Source organism: Pyrgilauda ruficollis, unplaced genomic scaffold (assembly GCF_017590135.1).
Source record: "Pyrgilauda ruficollis isolate IOZ18807 unplaced genomic scaffold, ASM1759013v1 scaffold28, whole genome shotgun sequence".
In the NCBI taxonomy this organism is placed as follows: Eukaryota; Metazoa; Chordata; class Aves; order Passeriformes; family Passeridae; genus Pyrgilauda; species Pyrgilauda ruficollis.
Genome location: NW_024524155.1, coordinates 2,586,119 through 2,604,700, shown reverse-complemented (window position 1 = coordinate 2,604,700; position 18,582 = coordinate 2,586,119). Strand labels below are relative to the sequence as shown.

Below are 18,582 nucleotides of genomic sequence, written 5' to 3'. Positions count from 1 at the left end.
TAAGCATTTTCAATCTTTATTTTACAAAAATAAACCAGTTTTGCCCTGACACTCTGTGGCCCCCAACCTTCCCCTCCAGCCCTGCTCCCCTTCCTCTTCCTGGAGGTCTGGCTGTTGTGTGCTGCAGCCAGCTGCTCTTGTGGAGGCTACTGGTGCCACACACTCCTGTGAGTCTCCCCAAACAAGGACCAGAGAAGGGGGATGGTGCCCTTTTGTGACTGCCTCTTCCTCCCAGAATCCAAGCTGGAAACTGTCCAAAGATGCCTCATGGTGGCTCTGCCATTTCTGCACAGGGAGCAAGTCTTAGGCAAATCACTCAGAATACATACTTTAAGAAGGAATGTCCATCTGTCCAATTCCTTCCCTTGGATGGGAAAGCAAGCCCCACAAAGTTACTTCTTGCCATCAGTGGAGCTGGCAGGCTGCTGTCCTGCTGGCTGGCTCAGTGCTGGAAGCGTGGGGAGCTAATGTGGGGCTGGTGAAAAGAATGTGTGGCATAAAGCACTTCTGGAGGCGGTGGAGGGGATGTCAGGATGGAGCAGAGCGGTTCATGGGAGCTCAGCATCGAGGTGAAGTGCTTCATTTCCTCTGTCAGCTGCTTGATCTCCCGGCGCAGGGCAGCATTCTGTCTCTCCAAGTCTTCACTCTCCTGAGGAGACAAAACCACAGGGGCTTCCTCAGCATGGGACCCACAGAGATGAGCTAGGGACATGAGGGTTGTGGTCCTTCACCTCTCTGCCCCACAGAATTTCCAGAACGATATATTTCTGGTAAATTCATCACAGAGCCACGCCTGGGCAAACCCTCCTCCCCCAGCTGGCCATGCCGGGTGTGGGTGCGATGCCGGCAGCCCCAGCCACGCTCCCCGGCCCCGGCTTACGGCTTACGAGAACTGACTGTGGCTTGCTCCCGCCCAGGCTTTCTCGCTCCCTCTCATGCACACACACATCTCCGGGCGCTTCCCGGGCAGCCCAGCCCCCGGGGGAGAGCACGTTGAATAACCGCCGTCTTTAACCAGAAAACCACCTGCCACAGGAAACCTGTCATGGCCCTGGAAAGAAGAGACTCACTGCTTCCTGCTAGCAGCCGAGGAAAGCAGCGGCGCGATGGGGAGGAAGGGGAGACGCTTGAGTCAGAAGAAAAGAGAAACTAAGGCCTCAGAAGAACTAAATTAATACTGGTATGAATGAGAATAACAACAAAGGGGTTAATAATGATGCTCAGCCTTGTCTCAAAATACTGAGAGCATCAAAGCCTTTGATACCTCTGCTTCTGCTGAAGTGCAGCCAGCTCCAGGCTGAAGCATTGCAGGCATCAGCTGACCATGGAGCCAGCAGCCTGGGCAGGACCAGAGGACTGGAAACTCAGCTGAGAGTGCTAAAGCAAGACGCAGCACTTGGAGGCTCTGGAAAGCTGCACCACCACCTTGGCAAAGCAAACCTTCTGCTTGCCCCTCCACTGCCATGCTGATTCCAGATGGTGCCCACTCTGTGCACAGGTTGAAATGCACCCAGGAATTACAGCTGCTCTCACAGCAGGGGCTCACACAGCAAACAGCATCTCTCAGGCCTGACCAAATGGATTGGAAATCATGACTGTTGTTGAACTCAGGAACTGATGGGAATCACCCAGGAGTCCCAGCTTTCCTATGACTCATTCCCCTCAAAACACAAGCTAGAAAACCCTGGGGCAGATGGAGCTGTTGGCTCCTTTCAAACCACCATAGCTCAAAAGGAGCCATGCTTTTCTGTGAAGAACCACATCAGAGAAACAAAGTCTATGATGCAGAATTGACCAAAGGCAACGAGTGCTCAGGGAATGAACCCATGAGCAGCAGGGGGTCACTGTCCACTGGAATTGAAAAAAAAAACTAGCAGAAATTTACCATCCATCATCTGCTTGCCTCCCTGCATTTTTTCATCTGCCTGTCAGGATCCAAACTGGACTTAGCCCCACTGCCCCATCCCAATGGGAAGGCAAGTGCTATCAATGGTAGCTGAGCAACAGTAATCTCATAAACAAGGGCTCTAAGAAAAGCAGCCCAATCCTGTTTGGTGCACAGCTAGGCAGGATTTTCCTGGAGGAAGTTCAGAGCCCATACCTACCTCTAGGATTACTGTAGAGAGAGCACTGACCCCACGGAAAGGATATTTTCTCACCTCTCTCAGATACAGCTGCCCAGAGCCATTGCTGCTGGCTGATGTAATGCAATCAGCCTAGAGCCATGTCAGCTCGAGAAGGTTCATCAGCTGCTGAGAAAAGAGTGAAATCTCTCCCTTAAACCTAGTTCCAACCGTGGACTAAGGGCACTATGTAAGGAGGAAGGGTCAGAACTGGATTCTCAATAATTATTTCCAATAATAGGAATATGGAGACTGCTAAATCAAAGGATGTTTTTTCAAACATGAGCTCAGCTACCACTTTTCAAAAAACAGCCAAGCCCAGCACAGGGATAAAGATGGTTTCTGCCCCTGCAAGCTGCATGTTCTTCATCCTTCTCATGAGTGGCCCAAAATACATGGGACACACTTATCAATGTGCAAAATGCAGAGCATCCCAGCCCTTATACTCCAACACTGACCACATACTCCTCCCAAACACACACAGCCAGGAAGTGACCTCCTGAAAGGCGGATATCTAATTCTTCACACTGGGAAGAGCTGTTGGACTTTTCTGTGGCACAGAAAAGTATCTTTGTATGCTGTTGCACCTTTGCATAAGTGGTGGCATGAATCTCAAACCTGGGGAGAGCCAAGCCATGTGAGACTATGCTTTCAAACAGCTCAGTCAGAAGAGGTTGGGAAAGGAAATCGCTAATGAAAGACTGAGAGATAAAGATGGATTCAAAACTAGCTGCAAAACTAAACACTTCAGTGGCAATCATCCTGGGCTGTGTGCTCTCACTGCAAGTGCTGACTCCTGCATACTGCCCTGGCCTCACTTCTCCTGTCCTGCCTCCACTGAGCACCTCTGCTCCAGGTCCCAGGGGAAAAGCACAGTTGGCTCGTATGAGTCCTCAGCACCAGGGATGAGAAAGGGTGTAAGTGCTCACCAAGTGCAGTGTGTCTGCTTTCTGAGTCTGCCTCAGGCGGCTCTTCTGGGCAGCAATGCGATTCTTCTCCCTCCTTTGGACTTTCCTCATGTCATCTGAAGAGTCCTAGGGAAACAAGGCATGGAAATGACTGGGTAATTCTCTCCCTCGCCCTCCTCCTGCACGGCTGTAGTTGGGAAAGGGACATAGCAGATAACATCGTTGAAGCACAGGACACACGCTCCACACCAGTATAAAGCTGTAGCCCAGGGGATGTGTGATGCTTTTAGTACCCTTCTTTCCAGGAGGGGCACATCTGACATCCTTGGGGATCCCAGCACGGCTGGGAAATGACCACTCTTTCTTCACCAACACACTGGCCTGGGATATAGTTTGATGGACCAGAGTAAGGAGCTCCCTCTGGAAAAAAAGACAATTTGAATTCTTCTACAGAAAACCATTTCCTTTCCTGTCTCTCTGCAGGGCAATGGCACTGCAGACATTCCAGCTCCTTGGATATATCATTTTTCCAGATACTCAGCCTGTATTTTCCTCTTTTCACCCCTGTTAGTCCCTCCCTTCTCCATCACCTTCTGTCTTAGGCTTTATTTGTTGCAGACCCTCACAACACAATATGGCCCCTGCTTTGTTTAACTAGACAGACTCAGCTTTTTTTTTAAACACAGATCTTATCTGCTCCACCTCTCTTATCTCTGTCCTTGCTCTTTTCTGGAGTCCCCTGTTAGCAATGCCTGTAGTGCTGACTGCAACAGTCCCAAGCCCCTTAGGCAGGGGAGAACAGAGGTCTCCAGGCTTCAGATCATGAGCTTCATGCACCAGCCATTCTCTGCTGAGATCTGGTCCTTCTGCTGCCTTCTGACAGTTGAAACTGTCACACAGACTTTCGTCTTCTATTTTCATATTGCACTGCCCCTCTTGTGGACTCCTTAACATTCACATCACCACTTCTCCACAAGACTACAAAACTCAGCCACAAAAGTTATCTTCCCAGCCCATTTATCTCTCCACATCCTCTCCCCCCTCCCCCAAACCCAATACATTTGGTTTCTTTGAACCTAACCGTTTTATCCTTGCCTTCAATACCCTGAAAATGTCTCAGATACAGCAGCTCCCACATGCTGCATCAAGTCCAGTCCCTATCCTTTGGAAAACCTTGTGCTTTATCCCTGTCTTTTCCAGGATGAAAGCCAAGATACATTCCCATCCTTGTTTGGAAGCCAAAAATCATCTGCCTTGATGAACCCCAAGATTTCTGAGCAAAGTCTCAGGCACTTGCTCTTGTTGCCAGCCCTAGAGAAATGGCAAATGACAGATAAAATAAAGTTTAGCCAGAAAAGGCAGTGAGAATACCTCAGACTTGTGTCTGTATCTGCCAGCAAAAGACCTACCATTAAGGTATGCCGTGCAACAAAACAAAATCCCTCTGTGAAGCATCACTGACATGAAACACTGCTGAGGCTGAACACTAAAGATAGCAGATCCAAAGTAGCAGGGCTTTTCTGGGTCCCGAGTGCTGTCCACAGAAGCAGGAAGCAGGCAGGTTGCCCCTGAGCTGCCCTGGTCCACAGTCAGGAGGTGCCTGCTCAGGCTCCTCACCAGAGCACCAAGTCACACCAAAACTTCCTGCCTGCCTGGCATGTATCACAGGATCCACCATGCCTGGGGGTCCTGGACCCCCAGCTGCCCCTGGAATAGCCCTGGGGAGCCAGGTCATCTCTCTCTGCCCATACCCAGCTCAGTGGCTGGAGCTTCTGCCAGGGCCCTTGGCTGAGCCCTGCATCTCTCTCCCCACAGCCATTCTTAGAAAGCTCTGCCATATTGCACTGTGAAAACGCAGACAGTGGGTGCCACTCTACTTCCTGCCCACCCGTGCCCACCCTGAAATAGCTGGGGAGAGCTGGGGAAGAGCCTCGGCTTTACCTGCTTGCTGGGAGGGGGAGACTGGCTGAAGCTGCTGGAATCACTGCTGTCAGAGCTGTGGGGCATGGCTGCTGTTCCTGGCTCCCAGGGTCTCTTCAGCTTCCTTTGTGCTCTTGGTGCGCCTGCTTTCTGTCTTGCTTCTCTGCCTCTCCTCTGTCCTCCTCTGTCACCTCTGATGTGGTCCTTGGCTTCCTACTCTCACCTCTCCCAGAAGCTCTCTGTCCTCCTGCCCAGCACTCCGACACTTTCGCTGCCTCTCCTCTCAGAGCCTCTGCACCTTCCCTTTAGGTCTCAGCCTCCTGTGGTTTCTCAGAACCTCAGGGATGTAAGCTGAAAGTCACGTGGCCGGAAACTTTAAGGCAAAGAAGTAAAGTTACAGAAGAAGAAAAAATTTTTTAAAACCAATTGAAAAAAAAAAAAAAAGAAGAAGAAAAAAAAGCACATCTGGGAAAAACGAGCTTCAAAATAGCCTGAAAAACCCCCGAAAAACACCTTCAGGCAGTTGAAAAACAACGTGATGGGTTTTCTCTGAGACAAACAGCAGAGATGGAAAGGAAGAAAAGCCCCAGCTCTGGCTGTGAAACTTGGACCCTCAAAGGAGGGCTGTGCGGAGGAGGTAACACTGGGAGCCCCAGAAATTCCAGGGGTACTGTGTCCCATGCTAACCCTATGCAGGCACGATGTCAGTCCAGCCCCAGGCAACCTCAGTCACCCCAGCACAGCTGAGGAAATTCCCAAGCAGCCACAGATCTCCCCAGAACCCACCCACCCCCTCCTGCCACCCCCGACACCACTGACGCGGGTCCCAGGGAGGGGACGGGTACCCTCAGCAGCTGCCACATAAACACTGCTCCTGCAGGTGGTTCACGTGGGCCTGAGGTAGCACCAGTCCCATTTAAGAAGAAAGGGTCAGAATCATAGAACATTTGGACTGGGTTGGGTAAGACTAGTATTTTCTATAAAGCAAAGCTATTTAGCACTTTAAAACATTCATTCGTATGTCACCACCGGGCATAAGGGAATAGCAGCCCTGGCAGACAAAGTGCTGTAAATATAAAAATCTATGGATCAGTCCATGCAGACAGCAGCAAGGAGAAGCTGCTTTGGATCGCCTTCTTTGTCCCCCAGTCTGTGCTCTCTGGGACTACTTCTACCCTTAGTACGAGCCTCAGAAGACTAAAGATGTGCAGTCAGCCCCTAGGACAGCAGTGCTTCAGGGGTACCCTCAGAATACCCCATGCTAGTGGCTCTGGAGGTGACAATGCAGGAGTAGGAAGTGCCAAAGCAGGGACCATTTGCTTTCTGATCTGCTTATGTCACCAGATCCAGCAGGACGAGCCAGGGCCACATGCCAGCAGGCTCTCCGTCCACAGACAGAAGCACACGACTTCGGAGCTGCTAAGTTCTTGCATGTGCAATAAGGAGCAGATCTAGAAACAGGTGTGAACCCATCTACAATAACCCACTCCTGAGGAAAACAGCAATTCCCAGTTCCCAGCTTACTGTTTTTTTGTTGTCTGTAGGTCTCTTAGTTGAGTTTCTCCTGCCTCAGGCAGGAACAGCTAGCAAGTCTCAGCAGCAGGACATAGGTAAGGGCACTTGAGATGCAGTCATCATTTGGGAAAGAGTATTGGAAATAATTTCTGTATTGCAGCACAGAAAACACACTTCCAGAGAAGCATGTGCTTGGAAGACAGTGCAGACTTGCATGGGCACTGCTAGCATTTCTTCCCATCCTTGCCAGTCATGGAGCCAACACAGGAGCAAACATGGCCAAAACCAAGAACTGCTGCAGGCTGGGTGGCTCAGGGAAATCTCCTGATTTAGCTCCAATAGTGAAACTACTCCATTTGATCAATTTCCCTTTTTAGAAGCATCCTGTGGCACTCTTATCCCTTTTATCTGAACATTTCACAGCACTGAGTGTATTTTTCCTCCTGGTGTGCTCTATGGAAATGCTAGGATCCACCACACTTTTTAACACGGCTGCAAGGGTTTGCTTGGCATGACCCACACTGAGGGACCCAATTTCCTGGAAGCACAGTCCCCCTGTAGCACACAGGGCTCTTCTGGTGCAGCTGGCTCCAGAAATGGAGTAGCCAAAGGGATCAGTGAGGTGAGAGGTGCTGAGTTCAGGCCTCCCAAGGCAGTGGCTAGCAGCACAACCCTTGAAGGATCCATTAGCCCGCTGCATCACTACACTTCCTCTGAACTCTGCAACCCTGTGCAGCACTTCCTTTCCAGGAAGCACACTGCTGGATTCCCACTCTCCCGAGGAAACCACACTCCTCTGCTGGTGAGCAGGTCTCAGAGACTGCCTGGCCTGTCCTGCTCTGCAGGATGCTGGATGGAGGGAGCTCCTTCCTCAGAGAAAAATATCCTTGTTCCATTATTTGACAAATTAGCTGAACTCTTTCCTTTTGAACCTAGCAGGGCCAACATCTGGGAGGCAGCTGGGGAGGTGGTGGGGCTGTTGGCAGAAGGTAGTGAGGGAAGCTGAGTGTCCTGGCAGGAGCTGGACAGTCAGTGCAAAACTGTCCATAATGTGGCTATGGCAAAGGCTGTTCTTTGATCCACAGAAGGAAGGCTTTGAGTGCACCTTAATTTGCCCAGATCTTGATTTTTATTAACAGCTGATGAAGATACATCAGGAGAGAGCAACAGCATGGGAGAGGGTCTGTACACTTGGTCTTTCTGAGCAGGAATAAGAGAGCATCCCTTTCCTTGCCTTGTCCAAACATACTCTTTTCTCTTGAACTGGCCATGATGTTAATGAACTCCTGCCACTTATGAGCAAATAAGCTCATAAGTGAGACAAGTGTCTCCTGGTGGGAAGATGGGCAGAACTTCACAGTGCTTCTCTGGGCTGGGCTGGACCTATGTTGTCTCCTCACAGGCAGAGAGAGCCCCCTGCCATTTCTCTGGTCAGAGATGTGATCGCCCAACCCAGAGCAGCAGAAACCACCAGTATGGCTCCACCAGCATCTGCTCACAGCTTTGTGGGACTGACCTGGGCACCTGCTGCAGGCACAACATGGGGAGCTGATTTCCTATGGCCCCTGCCCAGGCTCTCTGCCTCTATGAGGGGGAGCTTCAGGAGTCAGTCTCCTAATGTCTGTGTGTGACTTAGGTGACTAAATTTACACTGTGAATAAAATTCTCTGACTTTCTCTCTGTGATCATTTAGTTTTCTTTGATCTTAATCGCAGTAGCTGTGAAATCACTGTCCATGGCACTGGAAAAACTCACCAGTGTTAGGCTACTGCCATACCAGCAGCTTGATGGGAGAAAGGATGGTTCCAGAGGTTTTTAGGGGAAGGACACGACCAACCTTGTACTTGTCCCTTGTAAATTACAGCAGGCAGTGCTGAAGGAAGTCTCATTCTCCCAGGACAGAGTGGCTGCAGGGACTCGGGAGCCTGGGCTCAGTGTGATCTCGACTGCAGAGAAATGGATTGAAAGCAGCAAGATGCAGTTCAGCAAGAACAAATGCAAATGTAAAGTGAAGCGAGCTGTAGGTAGAAGATCTGGGGAATAACCCATGGGGAGCAGAATAGGAGGCAAAAATCCAGGGGTTGCAGAGCACTGAAAACTGAAGCTTTGCCAGCAGCAAAGGGGTCAGGTATTGACTTGGGGTTCTGGGCAGGGCAGAGGAGATGACCGCCTTGTGCTGCCTGTGAGGACCCTTTCAGAGTCCCACGCCAAGTGCAGTAGTCTGGAAGAAAATACAAAGGATAAACACACAAAAATATTGCCCTAAGGAGTGAAGAAGTGCCCATTTAGCCTAGAGAAGTCTTGGGGGTGGGAAATGGGTGGTGAGGAAGGAACAGTCTTTCACATGTTGTAATGAAAAGGGTGGCCAGCTGGTTTCTGAGCAGCCAAAGCAGGGTAAGAAGCAACAGGCTCCAACTGCAGCAGGAAGGGTGGAGGTCTGATATTCGAAGCAAGATGAGGTTAGGAAGACCTTGGAATGGGCAATTCAGGACAGTTATTCAAGCCCCTTTATATGAAGCGGCTGGGAAGAAACGTCTCTCAAAAGAAATCCAAGTTGAATCCTGCCTCTGTGGGATGGATTATGTTATGAGTTATATTCCCAGGGTTTAAATAAGGAAAAAGAAAAAAAAAAAGAAAAAAGAAAAAGGGGGAGGGGAAAAAAGTGTGCTAGTAGGATGGGTTCCTCAGAACCAAGAGAGCACATGGGGTATTTTTCAACCAGCTTTGCTTCAAAGCCTCTTTCCCTATGTCCCCCCTGTGCAACCAGCTTCCTCAGCACAGGTGAGTGCTGGGGTTTCCTTGTAAACCTGCTGGTTCAGAGCTCTTGCCTGCACCAGGCTTATGACAGCAACATTCAAAACAGCATCTCAGCCCATCCACCTCACTCATCTCATTTGCACGGCCATTCAGTGCATCGTGCTATTTAAAAATCCAGTCTAGAGCAGTTACCAACTTCAGCCTCCTGTAAACCACCAAGGTTGTTTCTGCTTCACATGTAGCATTTTATGCAAATAATTTCTTACAATATTTGGACAACTGCAATGACTTCTTTGTAATTCTTCACATGAGTTTGAAGACTCTTGCAGAAATCAGTGCTGAGAATGGCTGTGTTGAACAAAGTCCCTGCTCTCTACCAAATGCTTCTGCCATGTCCCGCTCTGCCAGCACCTGTTGTCCTGTCTGCAACGTGTGCAGCTTCCCCAGTCTCTGTCATAGGGCTATTTCATCTTGACTGAGCTGAATGTGAGAGTGAGGTTGTGCCAGGAGAGCTGAAGCATAGTCCCACCAGATTAATCCCACTTGGCACAGAGCAAACACCAACACTTTCAGTCCTTACTGGGTGCAACCAGCCAAAGTACAGGAAACAGGTATTTTACACCCGGAATGTCTGACAAATGACAAGGGCTCTAAGTCAAGCACTCAAAATTATGGAAATCCCATAATTAAATCCCTAAAGCACACTGCATTTATGCCCTCATGCTGTGTAACATGCTGTGCTCTGTAGCTGCATGATCCACTAGGGTTTACTTCCTGGGATGGCCGTGTTACCTTCACATGTTACCGTGTTGTCCTGCAGTCAGCGTGCTCCAACATCCTGCTTTTCCATTTCTTCACAGACTCTTTCTAATGCGCAGCACTTCAGCACTGAGTGAGTGCTTCAAGGTTACTAATGAAGCTGTTTTCTCAGGCACCTTTTTAGGTCCGGAGCTGAGGATGAAGAGATGGAGTTATACCTATTTAACAGGTGCAAAATAAGAGACAAAGGAGATTTAGGTCATAAGTACTCATTCATTTTGGATACACATTTTGAACCAATAGGATCTAAATTTTTTCATGGTTTTGGCACTGTACAGCACTTAGTTTAGTAAAACCCCAGATTCTGATGTCTGTGACTGCATCTGCAAATCTTTAGCACTTCTGTAAAGCAGCTTGGGAAATGAGGAAGACGCGGCTGCTCCTGTGAAAGCTCTTGCTTAGTGGCTCACCAACTCACAGAGTAACATCAAGGCAGGGTAGACACAGACTGAGCTCTCCAGGGAGGCATCAGCTGTCTACCCAGGAGAACCACCTTTCTTTCTGCAGTCTCTTGCTTCACCAACTTGATAGGAGTTTCCCAGCCCTGCTAAGAAAGGAGGCAGCCTAGCTGTCCAGCTTATTGCTCCCTCCAGCCAAGGTCCAGCCTGGGTGCTGAAGAGGTGGCAATCCAGGGCAAAATGCAGGAAGTAGTCATATGCACAAGACAGTTGAAGTTAGGCTGCCCAGGCAAACCCATTTCTGGCAATTTCTAGGTCTTTGGTACTTGGCTTTGCCACTTTTATGTGGGCGGTTTTTGACTGTCATTAGTAATGCTTTTTTTTTTTTTTTTTTTTTGTCCATATTTTAAAAGAAGGAAACTGTAGCAAGAAAATGCCAAATGTGCTAGCTTTCCAGATATGGACACCAAGCTCCAGGTAGATGGGTCCATCTGACCCCACTGGAGAGGAAGAGCAAGCTTGGGAAGAGCTGAAGGGTTGATAGGAGGTTGGCAAGGTCAGACCTCCTGCACACAGGGAAGTTTCAGTCTCAAGACATCGATTATTAGATTTTACCCCAGGCTATTTTGAAGGGATGAACCACATTCTCCTTCTCCTGTCCTGTACAGATCAACTGGTTGTGTATTTAGTTGAGCAACCTCTAATCTGTTCCTGGCAAGGACTTAGTAGCTCATAAGCAAGTACTCAGATGTACACTTACAAGAGTCTCCAGGTCAGCAGATCTCAAACCCTGGCAGAGTACATCCATTCAAGGCCAAACTTCCTCTCACTGCTGTCTTCACAGGCCTTGTCTACCTTCTGGGATCAGTCAGAAATTAACCAGATCACCCAGCTGCGCTCGGGACACTGAAAAGGTTCAGCTACCAGACGCCCCCCAGTCAGCCAGGGTTTCTTTGCTTCCGCTGCCTGGGCTGAGCCCACCAGCTGAACTATCCAAGCGCATGGACGTGCTGAGTGGAGGGCGCAGATGTTCTGACGGTTTGACTCATCTCCGTGGCAGTCTCGTTCGGTGATGATGGGGAAGGCCCGAAGAGGAAGGGCAGTGACCCGTTTAACCAGAAGGGCTGATCCACCCAGGGCTAGACTTACTGGTGATGGCAAGAGGCCATGGCCCCAGATTCCTTTGTGCTTCCCAGTGTGTGCATTTCCAGGCGATACAAGAGCAGGAGAGGCACATGTGGCTGTTCAGCGACAGGACTCAACCTTGGGACTCTGCTACTGCTGCAGTGAATCCAACTGCACCAACCAAGCAGCAGACATTGTATTCCCTGGGGATGAACAACGCCTGATGGAGGATTTGATGTTCACAGGGCTTTGGTTGAAGCCATGATCCATGGCATGGGGTGGATGCTTTTTCTTAAATTAATATATGACTCTTGAGTGTATTACATTGCTGCGTCATGACTCCATTCAGAGGAAAATGTCCTTCAACACCACCCATCACCACAAAAGACATTCAAGACTCCCAAGGATTGAGTACAGCTTATTTAGGGCATGTTCTTGCAGATAGACTCTGAGACACCCACCTCAGCAGGAGATGGCTGTGAACAACACTCATGCTAGTACTGTACTTTCACCCCAATGGGATCTGCTTCACTTTTGGATTACGGGGGTGTGTGCACCTGTTTTCCCTTCTCTCCACCCCATTTGGTAGGAACAAGAGTTTCCCAAATCTTTCATCTCACGCAGCCTGATTGGAGGAGGTGTGCAGCACAAGCAGCAGTGCTGATGGGCTCACCTGCAGCGAGCCTGTGCCCAGGCATGTGCGGTGTTTGTACAAGCGGTGCTGGAGCCCCGCACGTCACAGGCAGCGTGGGGCAGGACAGGCAGCGTGGGGCAGAGTGGCTGTGCAGGAGGGGACAGGGGAGCTGTGCAGAAGGTACACCTGGTGCCTGTGCAAGTAGAGCTGAATGGCAGAACCACACTGGCAGTTACCAAAATACACAAATGGGTATAAGCCCCATCAGCCTGGACAGTGCACTGGCACATCCTGGCACACACAGCTCTCGCCTGCTGCCAGCTCTCTGGGAGACAACCCAGAGTCAGAGCAGGTTGCTGAGGGAGGCAGCAGGAGGGCTGAGACCCTGACCCAAACCTGGCCCATCCCCCTGAGCCCCCAGCCAGGGCTCTTCAATGCCTTTTTGAGAGAAACACAAGGAAGGAGGGCCATGGTCAAACGCCCAAACACCAAGGGAGGACTTGCTTAGTGCTGGCTGTTTCAGAAGGCTGGTAAAGTCCCACAAGTTTCCCCTGGGGGCTCAGAGCAGCACATGGAGGGAGGGAGAGGGAGCAGTTTCAGATGATCACCAATCCTGTGCTTTCCACTCTTGCATTTGGTACCCTGCCAAGAGAGAGGTGCTCTGTAATCAGCCTCCCAGGACATGGCTACTTTTCCTACAGCTTTGTATGTGGCTGCCAACACCAGTGCCCAGATACGGGTGACCTGCAGCCTCCCATGGCACCTCATCCCTCATGGTGCTTCAGAGGCGGGATGAGGGAGACATGCTACACCCCAAGTCATGCCAGCAGTGATGGTGCAAGGCCCTGATTTGAAGACTTGGTCCTCCTGGTGTCACAAATAATGCCAAAATTGGTTTCAAAGAAGGGACAGGAAAATAGAAACTCCTTGCCACCATTCTTTACCTGAACCCCAAAGTAGATGTCCAAGAATCAGACCATCTTTAATCTTATTTAAGCCAAAGTTTTCTACTTCAGTTTTGGGTATCCTTGTTTTTCATATCAATACCTGATCCTTTGTGAGCCATCTGAAACTGTTGGCCAGCAGGGCATCTTGTCCACCTGCACAAACCAGTTTGCTGGCTCTGTGAGAAGTGTGTCAGTTTACCAGTGTGAAATGAGTTGTCTTTCCATTTCTTTGAACATCTTGTGAGGGGGTGAGCAGAGGAACAGACTTATCTCTAAGCCAGGAATTGCTCTGCACATCTCTATCATGCGGCATTTCACTAGTTTCCACTCTAAACTGGTGGGACTTTTAGTCCCTGCATAGGGAAATTTTCCTGCAGCCCTAATTTAGGTCAGCACCCATCTTTGGATGTCTACTGATTTCATAGCAGGAAAGACTGAAGCAAACACAGTAGCCCAGGGAAGCTTCCCTCCATCTACCATGGCATTACAGTTATAAAGGATGGATGTACTCTTCTTCATCCTCTCTTCGTCCTTCCTCAAGCAGCCTTCCTCCTTTCCCCAGTGCTGCACAGTGAGAGGGACCCACCAGGTAGCTCTGCCTTGAATTTGGAGCACAGCCTTGAACCCTTTGACACATCTAAACCACCCAGCTGCCAGCTGGCACTGAGGCACACTCCAGAGCATGGCTGGGAGGAATGCAGAGCTGCTGCTAGCCCAGCATGCAAACTCAGCTGCCAAGCAGTGTGGGACCTTGCAGCCACAGCAAATGGTTGCTGTCAGATGAAGAAATGTGCTGCTCCAAAGCCCTGCCTGAATGAGGCTCCATGTCACACAGGGTACACTGGCTGCTTGCATTGCTCCTAAAACTTGTGCACGTGATCCAGCAACCTGCAGGTTTTCAACAGACAGTGGAACAGCTGCCTACATCCACTTTGCAGACACAGAGAACACCTTGCACCTGCAGCTGAGGGGTTTGTTTGGACCAGTGAGTCCGGCTTTGCCAGCCTGTTACACTGGCAGCATGGGGTGCCATCATGCTGCCTGGTCATACAGCAGTGCCAGCATGCACCAGCACCTGACTACCTTAGCCACTCATCCATTACCTGCTGTCTGGAGCGAGAGAGTGAATCAGGTCACTGCCTCCAGGGAAGGTCTGCACAGAAGAAAAGGGATGCCTCACTTGGCAAACACCTGCAAAATGCAGCAGTGACTCTGCTTGGCACCCACGGAGTTTGCCTCTGTCACAGAAGTCAGTAGCCCACTTACTGAGAGGCACTTGCCAATACCCACACATTAGCTGTAGTGCAAACACCCTCTTGCTGCCTGTCTGATCACAGAGAGTTCAGCACCACCTTGAGATGAGCTGTCAGTAGCCATTTTATCCTCAGCCAGAAACTACATGTTCGCCTGCTAGTGTCTCCATTGGATTTGGGAGCCCGCAGGCCTGCAGCACAGCCTTGCTGCCCAGTTCTTTCTGACAACCCCACGACATTTCAGCACAAGCAGGTATCCAGCAAATCCAACCAGCCCAGATGATGCTGCTGGAATTGGGGCCATGGCAAAGCAGAGGCAGGAACTGCAGTGTCAGGAGTCAGGACTTCCCCTGACAGTGTCACAGATGACAACTCAGCAAGTTCATTCTGCAGAAACTAGATAACATCAGCACAAGGTGGTGGTTACTGGCAAACGATCCTGTTCCTGAAGCTTCATCTGAGACGTGACAGGCTGCTGTGAAACCCTTTTGTCAAGCAGACCCAAACTCTGCTTTTGCTGAAACCCATGTGGCCTTCTGGAAGCAGCTTCATGCTGGTATTTCCTAGGAACACTAGGTTGCAATGCTGGGAGCCAGGGCTGTCCATCACCTTGCTAACACAAGGCCTTTTTATCTAGCAGGTCCCTTGAACTACACAGGGATGCAGAGCTGTCAGTCTTACCCAGTCACCCACCTCCTGCCTTGAGCAGCAAAAGCTTTTCCTTCTCTTCACGGCCTAACCTTTCTCCAATCCCTATGGCACCCCACTTACACTCTGCACAAGCACAGCAGGACACAGGACTGGAGAGAGGAAAGTCCTGCCTTCCTTCCTTCTTGGAAGTGACTGAAGTTCAATAAGTCAGCATTAAAGCCATCCTAGTACAAGTGGGCTCACTCCCTGCCCCTGGGTAGGCTTTACTCACAAAGAAATTTTCAGCCCAGGCAGTCATACTACTGCCTGTTCTACCAGATAGGTCCCTGGGCAGAAGTCTACTTGAGTTGGTTACTCCACTTAAAAAACCAAACTGAAGAAAACCCTCTTTAACTCCACAGCAAGGTATCTGGAGCAGGGCTTTTCACCACCAAATTAGCCCATCACTTTAGCTAATTGGAAATAACTTCTTGCTGACCCTGACAGACAAAACCGAAGGCTCAACATCATTAAGCTCTCTCATCCCACAACCACACAGTGCATCTTCAGCCTAAACTCAGCCCCAGGTGGTGCATGGGCTGCAAAGCCTGGTTCTGGCCTTTGTGAGCTGCTCTGTGTCTCCCTGCTAGTCTCAGCACCAGCTCCTTCACCACTTTCTCCTCAAGTGTGTGGTGCAGAGCTGAAATATCTGCACTGGGCAGGAGACCCAACTGCATGCAGGCAGAGCCACTGAGGCTGTCACAGGTGCTGAGGCTTGGGGAAGCATCACAGGCACTGACTGTGCCTGGAACTACAACTCAGTTGCAGTGGAGGAGTCAGCCTGAGCTGACAGGTGCTCTCAAGGCTTCTGCTCCTGGGGATTCAGATGCAGAAAAAAGGAAAACTCCAGCCAATTATGTCAGGGGTGCCAGCCCTTCCTGGTGGCCCGGACCAGCAAGACCTCCTGGCTGCAGGGAAGGATCTTTTCCTCAAATGGAAAGTGTTGGTGACAGAGCTGCTGACAGCAAGCTCCCTGCCCGTGGGGCTGGCTACACCTCTGACAGCAGCTGCCCTGCCTGCCTCCAGCACCCACCTGGGAGATGACCCTGGCCACCCCACCAGCTGCATGGTGTGGGGAGACTCAGGCCCATAGCCAGGGACAAGTGACCCACCCAGCTCTGCCCACAGAGAAGTTTCCTGAGCCCAGCAGGAGCATGATGCCTCCATGTGAGCACGGGATGTACATGGACACATTCCCTTTGCTTGTGCCCACCTCCCACCCTCTTGCCCCCTCCCACTTCAATTGCCAGCAACCAATGATCACAAATAAGCAAAAAGTGTGCAAAGCCAGGTGATACTTCCAGGCTCAGGGAAGCAGCAGTTGGTTTCTCTCATTTCTCTGTGAGCATCCTGGCAGCACAGTCCTCCCTGGCTCCAGTCCTGCACCCGCCAAGGGCCGTGCTGGTGCCAGGAGTGCTCAGCACAGTGTGGCACCCATGGTAATCAAAGCAGTTTCCGTGACTCTTGGTAAATATCAAGGCTGGGGATTTTTGGGGCTTGTTTTCCAGCAAGTTGAGTAGAAGAACCAATAAGGACAAAGACAAATGAATACCTGTTGCCCTTGGCTCAAAATGAAACAAGACAGGTCGCTGGCAAAGGTTAGTTAATACCACTTACCACAGAGTTAGGGAGTCACCCTCAGCCGCTGACAAGAAGGGCAGAGGAGGCAATTTGTCATAGACAAAGTGAGAACAATACTATGAAAACTGCAAAGTAATGACCCCCAAGCAGCCTCTGCTGCAAGCCAAGGAAGGGAGGGGCTGGATGCCCTGTCCCCAGGACTGCACAGATACCTTGCCTACAAGGGGATGGAGCCAGTGGGCTGAGAGAGGATGAGGAGGAAAGGAAGAGGGCCACAATGAAGCTTTGGGAGCATGATGGCCTGCTCAACCTCTTTGGGATGAGCTGATTGCAGGAGAGAGGGGAGAGGAGCTGGCAAGACACTTCTGGGGAAACAGAGTTCTCGCTGCCCATGGGCCCTGACACTTTTCGAGGGTCCAGCAAAAAGAAAAGAGGCATGCAGTGTAGAGCACTCACACCAAACTACTGTATCTGGACTCCCAGCCAGTTTATCCCCCACTGGCTCAGGCCTGGTGATTTTGGGCAAAGTGGGACCTACCTTCCCTTAGGAGTGAAGAGGAAAGGGTGGCTTTGCAGAGGGAACTGGGGTAATATGTGAAGAGCACCAGAGAGCTGTTACAAGCACGGAAAAGTAATGCGGCTCACCTACCTGGGATTCAGGAAAAATATGGTATCACATTACTCTGGCCTGAACTACCAGTGAGTGTGAGAAGGAGCACAAGAGTTACGAATGTGGATCTGAATGTGGATTTCACAAAACAGAAGATGGGCGTGTCCTGGAGGAGCCTTGCTGGCACCCTGGAAACTCCTGCTGGTTGTCCTGGTTGTTAAACTACCTCAGGTACCTCAGAAGCAGAGAGGCCTGCAGGTGAAATGGCCAGGAAGCACCACTGTTGCCAGGTGGGCTCACATGTTTGACAAGAACCATCTGATGGAAGCATGGTATGGCACCATGAACCACAGAATGACAGAAAGGTTTCAATTGAATGGGATCTTTAAAGGTCATCTGGTTTCAACCCCCTGCCACGTGAAGGGACTCCTTCCACTAGACCGGGTTGCTCAGGGCCCTATCCAACCTGGCCATGAAGACTTCCAGTGACAGGGCGTTCATCACTTCCCTGGACAACCTGTCCAGCGCCTCACTCCCCTCATTTTAAAATGTTCTTATATACAAACCAAATCCTCTTTCAGTTTAAAACTGTTGCTCCTTGTCCTATCACTACAAGCCCTGGTAAAATGTCCCTCTCCAGCTTACCCAGAGACCTTTGGGTAGGGGAAAGGTGCTCTGAGGTCCCCCAGAGCCTCCTCCCGGCTGAACAGCCCCAGCTTTCGCTGCCTTTTCTCACAGCAGAGGTGCTCCAGCCCCCTGCCCGCTCCGGACCCGCTCTGAGAGCTGCCCGCCGGCCCGGAGGCGGTCGGTGCTCGGGGCGCTCTCCCAAGCCGCGGGGCAGAGCGGGCGCTCCGGGCCCCGCACCGGGCGGTGACCGGGCGGGAGCGGAGCCGGCACCGTCTGGCCGCATAGCCCGGCCCGGCTCGGCTCGGCCCGGCTGCCGCCGCCCCCGCCCGCCCCGCCGAGCGCACGGCGGCTCTGCCCGCGCCCGGGGCGGTGTGAGGAGCGGGGCCACGGGAGCGGCCGGCACGGGGGCTCAGGGAGAGGGACCGGCCGCACCTGCCCGGTGTCCGCGCACTGCCGCATCCCGCCCGCCGACGGCTCCTGCCGCCTGTCTGCGGACGCCTCGTGTGCGGGTTCGGGTGGGCACGGGAGAGCCTCGGATGGAGCAGCCAGCGGGCGGGACCAGAGCTGTGTGCCAGCAGCGGCGGGCGTCCTCAGGGCTCCTGCGCCCAGGGCCTGCAACTGCGGCTGTACACCCTGCTACAGGTACCCACGGGAGGGATCCATGTGCGCGTGTGT

At 51.2% G+C, this 18,582-nt stretch overlaps 1 protein-coding gene across 1 annotated transcript; it reads right to left on the bottom strand.

Annotated features, from left to right (window-relative positions):
- Window positions 1–85: 85 nt before the first annotated feature.
- On the bottom strand, window positions 86–10,079 carry BATF (basic leucine zipper ATF-like transcription factor). Its single transcript, XM_041471993.1, has 4 exons — window positions 10,016–10,079; window positions 4,973–5,324; window positions 3,053–3,157; window positions 86–649 (listed from the first exon to the last, which is right to left on the bottom strand). The coding sequence occupies exons 2-4, from the start codon at window positions 5,036–5,038 to the stop codon at window positions 443–445; spliced, it is 378 nt and encodes a 125-aa protein (XP_041327927.1). The 5' UTR covers window positions 5,039–5,324; window positions 10,016–10,079; the 3' UTR covers window positions 86–442.
- Between the last annotated feature and the right edge of the window lie 8,503 nt (window positions 10,080–18,582).

What these genes read in the sequence shown, in the direction of transcription:
- BATF (XM_041471993.1), bottom strand. Translation starts at nt 5,038, where the DNA reads ATGCCCCACAGCTCTGACAGCAGTGATTCCAGCAGCTTCAGCCAGTCT. An exon ending in CTCCCCCTCCCAGCAAGCAG is followed by an intron (nt 3,158 to 4,972) that starts GTAAAGCCGAGG and finishes TTGTTTCCCTAG; the next exon opens with GACTCTTCAGATGACATGAG. An exon ending in AAGCAGACACACTGCACTTG is followed by an intron (nt 650 to 3,052) that starts GTGAGCACTTAC and finishes TTGTCTCCTCAG; the next exon opens with GAGAGTGAAGACTTGGAGAG.